This window comes from Trypanosoma grayi (assembly GCF_000691245.1).
Source record: "Trypanosoma grayi strain ANR4 Tgr_462_V1, whole genome shotgun sequence".
Lineage (NCBI taxonomy): Eukaryota > Euglenozoa > Kinetoplastea > Trypanosomatida > Trypanosomatidae > Trypanosoma > Trypanosoma grayi.
This window is the reverse complement of record NW_008826081.1, coordinates 1-13,546: the sequence shown is the minus strand read 5'-3', so window position 1 is coordinate 13,546 and position 13,546 is coordinate 1. Positions and strand designations below refer to the sequence as shown.

At 51.9% G+C, this 13,546-nt stretch overlaps 6 protein-coding genes across 6 annotated transcripts; all 6 read right to left on the bottom strand.

Annotated features, from left to right (window-relative positions):
• Positions 1-41: 41 nt before the first annotated feature.
• Positions 42-2,039, bottom strand: DQ04_04621050 (surface protease GP63; the record flags this gene model as incomplete). Its single annotated transcript, XM_009313699.1, has 1 exon — positions 42-2,039. One exon carries the CDS (start codon positions 2,037-2,039, stop codon positions 42-44), a length of 1,998 nt encoding a protein of 665 aa, XP_009311974.1.
• Positions 2,040-2,621: 582 nt separating this feature from the next.
• Positions 2,622-4,055, bottom strand: DQ04_04621040 (hypothetical protein; the record flags this gene model as incomplete). Its single annotated transcript, XM_009313698.1, has 1 exon — positions 2,622-4,055. One exon carries the CDS (start codon positions 4,053-4,055, stop codon positions 2,622-2,624), a length of 1,434 nt encoding a protein of 477 aa, XP_009311973.1.
• Positions 4,056-4,452: 397 nt separating this feature from the next.
• On the bottom strand, positions 4,453-6,030 carry DQ04_04621030 (hypothetical protein; the record flags this gene model as incomplete). The annotated part of the gene is made up of 1 exon (XM_009313697.1): positions 4,453-6,030. The coding sequence occupies one exon, from the start codon at positions 6,028-6,030 to the stop codon at positions 4,453-4,455; it is 1,578 nt and encodes a 525-aa protein (XP_009311972.1).
• Positions 6,031-6,795: 765 nt separating this feature from the next.
• On the bottom strand, positions 6,796-8,286 carry DQ04_04621020 (DNA polymerase kappa; the record flags this gene model as incomplete). Its single annotated transcript, XM_009313696.1, has 1 exon — positions 6,796-8,286. The coding sequence occupies one exon, from the start codon at positions 8,284-8,286 to the stop codon at positions 6,796-6,798; it is 1,491 nt and encodes a 496-aa protein (XP_009311971.1).
• Positions 8,287-8,881: 595 nt separating this feature from the next.
• DQ04_04621010 (hypothetical protein) lies at positions 8,882-9,232 on the bottom strand (the record flags this gene model as incomplete). The annotated part of the gene is made up of 1 exon (XM_009313695.1): positions 8,882-9,232. The coding sequence occupies one exon, from the start codon at positions 9,230-9,232 to the stop codon at positions 8,882-8,884; it is 351 nt and encodes a 116-aa protein (XP_009311970.1).
• Positions 9,233-13,037: 3,805 nt separating this feature from the next.
• On the bottom strand, positions 13,038-13,546 carry DQ04_04621000 (hypothetical protein; the record flags this gene model as incomplete). The annotated part of the gene is made up of 1 exon (XM_009313694.1): positions 13,038-13,546. A coding segment is annotated over one exon (509 nt), but the record flags the coding sequence as incomplete, so codon positions are not given.

The following is a 13,546-nucleotide window of genomic DNA, read 5'->3' as shown; positions in this document are numbered from 1 at the left end:
GCACACCGCGCTGCCCCTGTGGGCTGCTCCCTGCCGCTGCTTCACACAGGCGCCGCCACCGCCGCGGCCACGGCAAGAAGCACAAGAGGGCCGAGGCCAGCAGCAGCAGCCACGCTGCCGTCACCTTTCAGCAGACTCGCATCCACCTGGCTCTGCACATCGGCGGTGCTGCTGAAACCACCCAAACCCTTCTTATCACGGAAAGCATTTGTGCCTTGCTCCACCGTGCGAGTCCCCGTGACAACAGATTCTGGTGAATGCAAAGGCGAGGATTTGGGGACAGCAGAGCCGGTGATTCCCGTATCCTCATGTGCATCAACACTCGAACTGTCGCCCTTGCTCTTCGCTTGAACAATGTAGTTGCCCCGCGAACTCTGTGCGGAAGCCATTTCAGAAGCAGAATTGAAATCACTTGTGTCGCTCTTTACCTCTTTATCCCCGCCGAGAGCAGGTCTTGCTTCACGTCGCTCTGAAGATTTGTGGCCAGTAGAGCTGCTCAGCTCTCCGCTCATCGCTTGGTCGCCGTTTCTCAACGTCTCCGACGGTCCAACATCAGGGGCGGCACCCCTGCTGCTGGGGACAAAGGGGCACACCTCCTCGTACTTGGGGCACTCAATGCCTCCAGTCATGATTGAGTTCTTCGGCCTCAGTAAGCTTCCCGCAGGGCACACGCGCCACTCTTCCTCCTTGACAAACTTCACGCTCACTGTGCCATTGTTGCACTGGGTGTCCACGCAGACATCACCGATAGGAATGTGGTAATATCGAAGAACCCTGCCCTTCACACAACGTGAGTTGGGGCCGATGTAGCTTCCAGGCATTTCCAAAGGATTTCCGTTCGTACACCCCATGTGATCGAAGTTGACAACATGAGGGCAAAGGTCCATCAGGTCCAAATCACCACCCTTTGAAGGATCCATGAAGTACCGGTATTGTGGTGGTAATCTGGGACCGTGCCTGTACATTCCACAGAACCCGAGAAACATACGATCAAACGTGCATACTGGCTGATATATGAATGTGGGCTCGTCACAGAACATATCTGGATAAGCAGTGACACCATTCACCAAACATTTCTCTTCCAACAGCTTGCAGCCCGAGTTGTGGCCCCACCTCATATGCTCCTCCATTCCCCAACGAGCCTTGTAAAACATCATGTCCTCGAACGCTGCCATTGTTAGCGCAGTGTAATAACTCGCACCCGAAACACCAGACATCAGCTCATCTCTCGCGTTGCGCCGCTCCCAGTGGGAACCACTTGTGCCGTAATTTCCCTCGTCCTCCAGCTCCATGCCTTCAATAGTACTGCAGTTGTAGTGCCTCTGCGCCATCTCCTTCGTTTTTGGTGACGACACCACCAGCACGGAGCTTTTACCGCGCACGTCTTTGACGGTCGCCACCATACCGAGGCCATGCATCTCTGGGTACCCAAAACCAAGAGCATGCGCAATCTCGTGGGCAACCATACGGACACCCACATCCGTCGCCACAGCACTCCGGGGATCAATGTTCACGACACCAACGAATGGTCGCTTGCTTCCCAGCAAAGCACACAAGAGAGCCCATGCGGCACCCCCATTGATCGGCCCTGCGGCAGCGTACATAATCATGTCGGCACCAGACACACCACTGGTGCCGTGACCCTTGGGGACCGTGAAGTGGGAGCACACGCTTCCCTTCAACGGTTCCACAACAACGCTGGTCGTCACAGGTTTTACGGAGAGACGATCGGTGTGAAGTTTTACCGCTGCGGGGATAGTTTGTTCCACAAGGAGCTTTCTCTTCTCATCTGTCAGTATGTTTTCGGATTCACAAACCAGCGTACCACCCATGAAGTCCGGACGCACATCTCCTACTCTTGTGCAGTACTTGGCCGGATTGTTCATGTCCTCCGTGGACACATTGATGCGGATCGGCGCCCAAGTCTTCTCCCCACCGGAAAGGGTGTACGCCTGCCATCCGCTCTGGTCCTTGTGCGGCACCTCACGCACAACTGCAAGCGGCTGTGCGCCGTCCTTCCTCCTTATCTCGTCGAACATGCATTGGCGCGACTCGGCGGCGAGGCACCCGCTGGCACACCAGAGCAGCAGGGTGGCGTAGATGACTCAACGCACCATGGCGTGCATATGTTTGACATGTTTCGTCTGCTTATTTTATATTTTGCCTTTTTTTGTGTATAACGGGGAAGAAGGGGTGGAGTACGAGCCATTTGAATAATCTTCCAATAAGCAGCCAATGTGAGAGGCCCATTGCGAAAAAAAAACCCAGCGCCCCTCGAAAGAGACTGTGGCATCACTTAAAAGTTCTTCCCTTACTGTGCTGCAACACACAGATATCCGGGAAAGAATCCTTTCGCAGAGCATCCATTCTCGCGCCCCAGAGTCGTAGACACACGGACACAGACACACGCACACAGAGTGGCGGCTCTCACTGAAACGAGACCAGCGGTGTGGGGAGTGCAAACCAGAGCACTGGTGGGAGCTGCGGAACAAAAAGTGCCCGCCGCCCTCCCTCACCGCAACAGAACGGTTATACCCATTCCGCAAACGCAAAAAAAAATATCTTTCTCTGTGTGTCTGTTTCAAAGGGTGAACTGTGTACGTGTCTGAGTGTGTGTAACGTCAACACGCGGGGACGGTGGCACACAGAGCATTCCCCATGCCCGTCTGTGCAAAAACAATTGATCCCATGCAAGACACGGATGTGAAACTGTTCCCATCAGATTTCTCACTTGCTGCCAGAGAAAGCGCAAGCTCTGTTCGTCTTCCGCTCCGTTGAGTCAACGAGGCGGACCATGGCGTTGTCCGTGAGCTCAGCAGAAAGCAGCCTTCTTGGGACACATCACAGCGGAGACCCCGGGTATGAAGGACTGCGTTGCCGTTACTGTTGTTGTTTATCCCATACTCAGTTGCCGTTGCAGGCAGTTGTGAAACTTCCTCTGCTGTACGATTCCAGCCCCGCCGCGCACGCAGTGAGCCTGCCTCCAGCGCACCAATGTTTGTTAGCATGGCTGTTCCGCCCGTATCCACCATTCCAATCGTACCAAAGTCCCAGCGACAGTGCCGCATGTCACATGCCGGGTACGAGGTTGGCGTGCAGAAGCTGCCGGCAACAACGGCCTGACGAGCTTCATCTGCCAGCAACACGCGACCCCGTTTCCTCGGTTCAGCTGACGAAGTCAAAGCTTTGCGCAGGTCCGTCACCACAACCGTACCCATGTGGTTACCCAAGCCACACACAACGCGGAAGCTGTCTTCCAGTGCGCAGCAGGACATAACACCCGCATGCACTACGGAGGCCCCGCGGCGCCCGCGCACCGGTCGGCTGCGTGACGGCGGCTGCGGCGTAGACGTGCGCATCAGCGGCCCCGCACTCGGATCGCGCCAGTCAAACAAAGACACATCTCCCGAAGAGAAGCCAACAACAACTGCGTGCGGCCCCCAGGAGTCCAGGGCGGTCGCATTGACAGCGGTACTGTCAAAGAAAACTGAACACGTCTTCTCCAGCGGCTCTAGCTGAAGCTGATACAAGGCGTCGCTTGCCAGTACCGAGGCAGCCGGCTCAAAGTCACTATGGCGTCGTATCCGTTGCAATGGCTCATTGTCGTCATCTGAAACTAACACCGTCGAGTGAAGGAGCCGCCAAGAAGAGGTACTCAAAGGAACTAAACGTGCATCTTCGCCTGAATCCACGTCCACTGCTTCACTACGACACGTGCCAGACGATGAACCACTTGCCGAGTGAAGACTTAGTTGTATTCCATCCTCATTCGCACGTAATAGAGGAGCCACCGGAGCGAACGGTTTCGCGTCCCGCAACTCCGCCCGCTCACCATTGATTTGAAGTGCCAAAAGCCTCCCATCGGGTAACGTGGACGCCGACAACAGGCATGCATCACGACTGTGACTGCTGTCAATGCTGCTGTTGTGTTCATTGAAAATAAAAGAGGCGTGACGACACGACGGCCGTGCCGTCAGGCGTGTCGGCGCTCCTGCTGGTGCCATTGAATTCTCCGGTGACGTGAGACCATGCAGTGCATAACTGAGACGCCACATTCACCCTGACTCGATCAACACCTGCTGCGTGCCTAATATATATATATATATATATAAGAATAGAGATAATAAACAAGGGGGGGAAAAAAGGAACGATAGAAACGGTGAACCAAAAAATAAAAATAAAAATATGACAAATATCCAACAAAAAAAAGGCACCATCCCTCAATCGAACAAATGACAGCACAATCATCAACAACAAAAACTGTTCAGTACACACTACTGTACCATATTTCTTTCCTTATTACAAATAACCATACCTCTGTGAAGGAGCGACTGCTCGTCGTGTATAATAATACAGTATCCCTCCCTGTATGTATGTTTGATTGTGTGGGGACGCGGTGAACATTCCCATGTGCACTGCGTGAGGGTGAAGAGCAACAAACAGAAGCAATGCCTACATCACAACCATGATACCACGTGGCTCATTTGCCTCCGTCTTCTTTCGTGCCTGGGGACTGCGAGCGTACATTCGTCTCTTCTTCTCTTCCGGGCTCGCAGGAGTCTCAAGCTTGCGGCGACCCCGCCCTCTACCTCTACCGCACATGCTGCCGACGTCAGCGCCCTCGTGCTCTTCCGTCCACGAGCGTATGTCTGCGAAGTGAACACAGATGCTGTACACATCCAGCAGCTCCTTCGTGCGCCGCGGGGCGAACTGCTTCGCGAGGCGCAGCACCACCTCGCGTAGGAGGTCACGGTCGTTGGTGCGCGTGCCTAAGTCCTCATACTCCTCTGTGACCCAGAACACACGCGGGACTGTGCGCCGCGTCTCTAGTGAGACACGGCCACACACAAAGTCGTGCATGATAAGATCCTTGTAAACCGTATCGAAGATTGTCATGACAGTGCCAATGAACTGCTCCTCTGGGACGACGCGACCGTACTGAGACTCGCGGCGGATTTGAGCCGTCTTGCACCGCGAGGCCTTCCGCAGCAACGTTGTAGCAATCTCCCCCCGTAGCCGCATCGTGCCATAGGCAATAGAGAGAAAGTACTCTGTCGTTGCAGGACACAGGCTGTAGCCCAAGCGCTCTTCCTGTTCAGCGATCTCACCGCACTTTGTAATGCCGTACACGTCCTTCAGCAGCTTCACCTGTGCTGCACCCACAACAGGAATAGCGCTTACTGGCAAATCTGCCATAAATTTTTCAAGCGACTCATGAGTTGGAAGGCTGTACTGGTTGATGTACACGATGCCGCCTGTCAAGAAATCTTTAGATTTCAGAGTGTGTTCCCTCTGGCCCGCGTCACACGCCATTTTGGCGAGAATGGGTGTGGAGGATATGCCACACCAAGCCCCGACGCAAAGCTCCTTCGACAGGACACAACTCAGTTTCTCTGCCACCTCCAGCTCTGACTGCAGATGCGGCTCCTGCTGCTGCATGAGTGGCGTCACTTCCAACGACAACTCCAGTGGCCACTGATCGTCCGTCACGATGAACCGCGTGTATGTCCGCAGTACTGCTTTGATCCGCTGAAGACACTCTGGCGTAATGTCCTTTGCGGCCCCTCTACCGTTCACAGGCCCTTCCAGCGAAAAGAAACGGAAGTGAAGAACTTTTCCCAGCGGCTGAACGCTGCAGCGGTATTTCATTCGCCGAAGGCGACGGCAGACGTCCATTCGCTTCCGCGTGGGTGAGAACACAATCGTCTTATCCTTCGCCAGAATGTTGGAGATGATGTCCGGTGGAATTGTCTCCATGGCGTGCAGTGGTAGCGCCAGCTTCTTTATGTCGACTGGGTCGAGCTCCATGTCGATGTCGACATTTTTCCACTCCTCGTCTTCATTATCCTCCACCGCATTGACTTCCTGGCGTTTCGCATGTCCATTTTGTTTACACGGCTGACTTTGAGCAGAATGAGGGCAGTCTCCACGCAAGCGCGAGGCGTTCGAGAGACACGTCAACTGCAGCGCGCCCCGCCGAAGTGTGCGGTACGGCAGGGCCAATCGTCGGCTTCCGCTCAACGCCATCATGACAGATGGGCCAAGTCGAACATAGGACCTAAAGAGCATGCCACACACTCACATATATATATTTATAGTTTTATAGGTGTATACTACAAATGAGCAATTACACAAAGCAGCAGCAGCGACGGCGAAAAATAACTAAGAAAGAGTATTTTTTGTTTTGTTTGAAGGGTGGCAAACCTTTTAATCGCACTTGCAAAATTTTTCCTCCTTAAACGACGCCACAGTGTGCTGCTTCCGCCTCCGTCTCTTTTGTACGATACAACACACCAGGCAACAGTCGACGCCTCTTGCCCAATGAATCCCTCACTGTATGTATGCTTCTATGGAGTGGGTACATGATACAACCAGAAATAGCAGCAGCAAAAAAAAACAGAGAGATGAAATAAGTCGTCCAAACAGACGAGGGAATGATGAACACATGAACGCCACGATGAGGGAAAGAGAAACACCCACCCCCCAAAAAACAAAAAAAAAAATAACAACAAGAGGGAACTCAGGAAATGAGAGTGTCAGACATACAAGGACGTACAGAACGCTGTCAAATGACAGTAAAAACAGGGTTCCACAAATGCATCGAATACGCAGATTCATTTGCGAAAAATATAATTACCGACAGCGCCGCTTCTTTTCTCTCGATGCCGCCAGCAATTACACTACGCGCCGAATCACCTCCATACGCAAAATGAAATCAAGAATGTACAGCAGCCGATTGGTGGGACCCCTCTATTAAATAGAAATACAGATATTTTTCCCTTAGACTGGAAGCTTCTATATAACTATACGTCTCGTTGCTCCTGTGCGCCGCCCCGGCTCCAACGGTTGTGTAGTGAAACGTGAAACAATCTGTGCATTCCCCTTTCGCGCCGGTAGGTGTCGTTCCGGCACCATCTGCAGCTTCCCTAACCGCACTCCTGCGAGACGAAAGTCATCAAACGATGTGAGGTGTGGCTGTAAGAGCTTTTGTGTCTCACGCCACAGAAGAGTCATGTCATTCGTGGCTGAATCCAACGTCACGCTGTACTGGTGGTCCTCAAAGGAGCGCCGCTTTAAGCGCAGTGTAATGCGGCGAGCCGCCTTGCGCTGACGCAGCAGTGCGTCGTGAGCCAGTGCAAGTGCCTTCAGTACAACATGCTTCAACTCCGCTTCATTCTTCAATCGACGTCTAACGGTAACCTCGTGACCGACCGTCTTTTGCGCACGGTCCGCCCGCATACGGTCCGCACCGCTCTGCATTACGCCGAGCGCGGCCGACAGGTAAAACTCGAACGTCTTACCCGGGAACACATAACACAGTTTGTACTTCTGCCGATGAATCGCGCCGCAGGTGCGTATACCGAGTGAGGCCAGCATGCTGTTTTGAACAGGCCCAATTCCCGGGATCTCACGCACCGGCAGGTCCTTCATGAAGGCGATCACGTCCTCGCGTGTCCGCAGGCGCAGTTCGTGCTGGCCGTTCGGCTTCTTGTAGTTAGACGCGATCTTCGATAGCGTCGCAGTCGGGGCGATGCCGGCGCTCGCCGTCAACTGCGTCTCGGCCACCACACGCGCGCGGAACTCCGCCGCAACGTCTGCTGCCGTCATGCCAGGGTTCTGCTGCAGGTGCGCGCTCACCTCCATCGTCAGCTCGTCGAGGCCAACGCTTATGAAGTGCGGGTCGTACTCGGCGGCGATGCCGCGCACCACCGCCGCCTCCGCACGGTACGCGTCGAAGTCGGTCGGCACAATGACGAGTGCCGGACACAACTTCCTGCCGATGAAGCCCGGCATCCCGGAGCGCACGCCGTAGCGCCGCGCAACGTAGTTCGTCGTAGACAGCATCGCAACGCTGCCGACGCCGAGCGGCACCTCCGCCAGCGACGGGTTCTTCTTCATCTCCACCGCGGCGTAGAACATGTCCATGTCCACGTGCACGTAATTACCAAACCGCCTCCCAGCCTCCAGCTCCGCCTCGCATGCCGACACTGTTTTCATCAACGACTGTCTTGCGGATGCTGAGAGAAGACGGTATTTTTTGGATTTGGTGCACAAACTTGCGTTGCGCTTCTCTCGCTGCGACTCCATGCGCTTTTCATTCATGTAAAACGCTGATCCCTTGGTGCACTTTTCGATCACTGCGTTCACATGCGCCTTGTTCACGCCGGCAAGCCCCGCCTTGGAGACGTCCAACTGCATCTTGCCTGTCGCCGCGCTACGCCGTGCTTTCCGCAACGTGCACCCGCAGAGCGTCGCCGCAGCAAGTCGCGTCAGCCGGCACCGCATCACGCATCCAAAATGGGGTCCACAGCGTGCCTAACACTCCCACTTTCGTGTCAGTGGCAGACCTGTGTTCCGTGTGGGGTTTAAAAACCCGGGGAAGTGCTGCAGGACTACGGAGGGCTGCAGGCAACACCCCACCCTCCCTTTTCCTTGCGTCACTGCGGCAGAAAGACAATAAAAACACGGCAGTCGTGTGGGAAGGAAGAGGGTGCTTGGTATGGCGACGTAAAAGAAAAAAAACAAGGCGCAGAGGCTCACTGCATGAGCAGCACAGCACATCGCTCATTCATCGATACAGAAGAAAGCAAATACCGCCCTCATCTCCTTTCTTCACACGCACAGAAACCAAAACACAATCAAAGCGGCGCGTTGTGGTCAACACGGGAAAAGTGTTCACAGGCGCGTGCAGCACATCCTCGCCTCCCCCCTGCGCGCACCACAACGAGCGCAGGGCACACCAGAGGCACCATTGAAGGTGCGGGGATAAGCGTCCGCGCGCCCTGTCGCACCATCACCTGTGCGTACAGCGTGGGCTGGCCGTTGTTCCTGTTGGTGTCGCTGTGGTCGGCGACAGCGTGCTCCCCAGCGCTGCCTGGTCTCACTTCGGGCCGGGCGCCGCATCCGCACAGAGGCGTGCAGGGCAGCTCTCAGTCACCACACGCCGCGCTGCCTCGTCGAGAGCGCCCACGAGCGCCGCGTGCAGCTGATCGAAGCACGCCTCCGTCGTGCTGCCCGTGTCCGTCTGTGGCGCCGGATTCACGCCGTCGTCCCCTGCACGCGCCAGGTGTTCCAGCAGCGTTGTGCCCTCTTCATCGTCCTCCACCCCTCCTTCTAGTCGCTGATGGTGCTGCTGTTTTCTCGTTGTTTTTGTTGGAGTAAATACACTCGACTCGATGCGATTGAGGGCGTTACGAAGAAATATGACTTCCTGCGACTGTTTCCGCAGCATGCTCTCAAGCACAGAGCACTTCACACGCGCCGTCAGTGCTGCTTCTCTCTCCTGAGTGCACTCTGCCCGTCACGCGACCATTGACAAGGGGATTTCGAATCAGGATATCTATGACAAGGTGGCCCATGTATTTGGGCGAACCTGAAATCGTTTTGGATTCCGCAGGGGTCGACAGTTCAGAGGGTATCCGAGGAGACGAGCCTCATTTTCACGTGGACACAGGCTCCGAAGTGGGGGCTTTCGAAGACGATCATTATCGCGGTCACCGTCTCCGCGCCGAAGAGGATAATCATCAACGGGAAACTGGAGAAGGGGCACCCACGGCTCTTCCCCAGCAACGCGCAGCCAAAGGTCCCAATGAAAATACAAAAAAAAAAAACAACGACCAAAAATGAATAAGACACCTGAAAAGATTTTGGACCCTAAAAAATTGAAATTTAAACGAAAAATACAACTGAACCAAAACTCATAATTTCTGCTGGCGCGCAATAAAGGCAAGAGAATCTTAATTACCCACCATTACGGCACGCACGGCCGACACAAATGCATATGGGGCTATACGCCAATGAATTACATCTGGGCAATGAATCCGCCACGGCGCTGGAGATGTCTTAAAGGTTGGAGCTCAACTGATAACTGAAAAAAGGACGATACCATCTTGTCCAATTGAGTCGTTTTGGTTCTTGATATCGACTCTCTGGGGGGTTTTGTACCTGAATTCGTTGTACGCGGCCATTGCCCAATCGTTGTAATACTCAGCGAATGCTCTCTCAAAAAACAAAAAACACCAGAGTCCTGGCTGTCACTATCTTGGTGTTGGTTACGCACTCTGATCGAGACTTATTGGAATGTCGTTGTATACCAAGGCTCTTTTGCTGAATGGCAGATAATACCGCCCAATGTTACGCCCAATGATGTAGCTTGTGTGTAATAAACGTCAAGGATGATGCAACAACAGCCTCTCGGCCCTGCTCCTCAATAGCAAAGAGCTCCTTTCACTTCTTAAAACAATAAATGGAGTATTGCGGTAAAGACGCTGCGGTTCCCAACAATACTATCGCAAATCCAAATTGTTCCGTGGTGTATCTGTAACATTCGTATATTTCCTTGATATCGTTCTGAATTTCTTGTCTATCCTCAATTTCGTGTTGGATCGTCCTGGATGTCTCCAATAATCTCTGTACAACCAAGCGTTCATCTTTCTGAGTCTGGATAAATGTTTCTCGGCATACTAGTTTTTGTCGTTGATATACTTTCCGAATACGTTGGTCAATTCTGATCTTGGACATTTTAATCCCTCGATATGCAAGTCAAGCTTCGTCAATGTAATCCTTTAAGGTGGGATTTTCCTTATCTTGCCAATCTGAGGTCTGTATTTCGCCCTCAGATACAGTTTCTTCTTGAATACTTTCTGGTGTGGATGCTTCCAAACTCGATGGTCATTCGTCACTCTCGAATTCACTCGGGTTTTCTACAACTATGGGTACTCCACCTGAAGAAGGTTGTTGCGCCGCTGTTTCGGTTCTCGGTGTCGTCGGCGGTTTCCCGATATCATTGTTGTGTTCTTGAACAGCTCGACGTACCTCTTAGACCTCCTCAGAAGTGGCTACTAATCTCCTCTGTTGATTGAGGTTGGTCACGTTCAATTGGCGTATGTTTTATCCTTGTTCTTCGGCCCTTTTCTGCCGGTGCCTCCGCTGCCCTTCTGCTGCTCCCTGGCACTTTTGTTCCTCAGTCCAATATTTGACGACTGGCGTTTTGACGAAGGGTCTCCTTGTTGCTTCTTCTGAAGGATATGTAATCGCATCTGTTCGTGGGTCTTCAATATCATTTCTAGTGTGTGAACTTCAAATTGTAAAAATCGACGCTCACATAGCACTAGAGTATTATCTTCGGACGTGGCTTCTGCCTTTTTATTAGCAAGTGAAAATCCCGTAGCCTCAACGCGTCTGGAATACTGACAGTTCTATTTCCCAGGGTAATCAAAAACAAGAAAAAAGCCTATTCATCCAAAACAACTTATATCCGAAACCCTCATATGTGAGTAGATGTTTTATTTGTATCCTAACTTAGGAGGCAGATCGACCGGAGAATCGGGTGTCCTAAAGGTAGATAGATAAACAAGAGGAGATAGTGACATGCAAATAACATGAGGCAACCATGAGCTCATTCGTCACAGGATCAGCACGAGATAGTTTATCTCACATGTATATGCCTTCCACCATAACCATAGATATATAGATGAGTTAAGATCGGCGACGCGGGGTGCGCGTAGGCAGCGCACGCGGACCACATGTGAGGATGTCACCCATAACTCGGACGCACAGACATCCATCACCTAAAGTCATTCGCGACTAAAGCACACGTGACTCCCTTTCTCGCCTCTCTTCGATAAACTATTCGAGGCTCCCATGCCGCCTCAATTATTACCCATCCAGCTAGTACCTATTGGCTTCCTTTTGACCCATCCTTTGCAACTCCCAAACCAATTCTTGTGCCTTGCCATAACCGTAGAAACTACTTCCTGCGTTTTGCGATTGACATCATTTTTAACGTCCCAATGATCCAGAAGAGGCAACCCAAACGTACGTTAGGAGATATTGGCCGGGTTCAGCTTTGCATTGACGTACACATAGTTTGTGCTGAATTGGCTTTCCCGGCACAAAGTCGTAAGAACATACGCGGCATTCCATAACATATCCGACTTTATGAGACCCTTCGTCATGATGCTTTGTACGTTCGTATTACCTACGCAGATGGCTGTATTGGCTTCTCCAGGTAGGTGTTGGCGGGATGCATTGAGTCCATTTAAAACTAATCTTAGTTCTCCAATCGCAATTTATTTAATTGGAGCCGTCCATCGCTGGACCGTGATCAGTAAACGCTGCGAATCTCCCATAATGAGGAGAGCTCCCCAACTTTCCATTGATGCATCGGCAATTAGGATTCGCCGTGGCGTGGGTGAGGCGCCGAACCGCTTTTGATGCGTTTTTTTTTTAAATGTAGAGGACAGACAGGTTGATTTTTGCGTACTGCAGAAAGGCAATTAAAACAGTTACATGCGATCACTCTGTCGACGTGGACTACGTCTTCATCTCATACCTCTTGCCAGCTCAGTGACGAGAGAAGGCAGTGAGCCTTTTTTGAAAGTCGGATACGATTGGAATACCGAAATCTGCAAAATGGCGGAATTATTGCAGCAAACGTGCCACCAACTGTTCCATTTCGGCCACCGTTGCCTTATACATCATCCACTTGAGCCATTCACTCATGGAGTGCGTAGAACCACGTTCTGTCCCTGGCAAACAGCTCTTCCTCACATTCTTCTGGGCCATCCATACCACACGATTCACATGGTCGAAGTGAGTCCCCAGAAATTTATAAATCTCTGTCGTAATACTCAAATCATCCTTACCTAGAGTAACATTCCATTGTTTCCACCCGCCCAACGTCTCAGCCGAGCGTTTCAAAGCATTCTTTCCGCTGCCAGTAATGTGAATGTTGTCTAGCCAACAATGGGAGGTAATATTGACCTTTTTACGATTGTAGGTTCAAATGAGTCTAAAGAATCACTGGATCAACAATAAGGGCTCGTGTGACCACTTGTATGATCCCTGGACTCGTTGACAATCCCATTGGCAGTCGTATCATCTCCACTAAACGACCACCTCCTGTTCGGCAGCGCATATTCGCAGCAAATTTATCACTCAAGGGAATCTGATAGAACGCCGCTTTCAAAACAATAATAGTCGCAACTCAATCGAAAACTGCATCCAAACATTAAGAAATATGCCACAACGATGCATCAGGAGTATAAATTCCTAGATGAAGCAATTTCCATTTTAGCGCTTCCGGCCATGCAATAAAACGACGTCTCCATCCTGTTGCCCTCTCTTCCCGGACTGAAAAAGGACGAAACCAACCCCGTAGTTAGATCTCGTTTTTCATCTGCGCAGTATACGAACCGCATGATGCCTGATTCAGCCATTTGCTTTGCTTCCTTTAAATTCATTCGCAGTCCAGACCTTTCATTTTTCTCCCTCATCTTGTAATGAGGGTCTTGGTAACGTGCCACCAGGTATTTCCGGGTACGGGTTGGTTCTTCCATAACGTTCCACATTCTATCCCATTTCAGCTTGGCTTCCTGTGGAAGTGCTGGTAGAATATTGTTTAGAGTTATTACCTCGATATTTACCTGCTGAAGAGAAAAAGTTTTTTTTTTCTTATCTGCGCTGCCTCCAGGTTCGACATAGCAGTCTGCTTTAGATCTGACCGGCTCTGGAGGTTGAGAAAGGTGCGCTCCTGACCGATCGA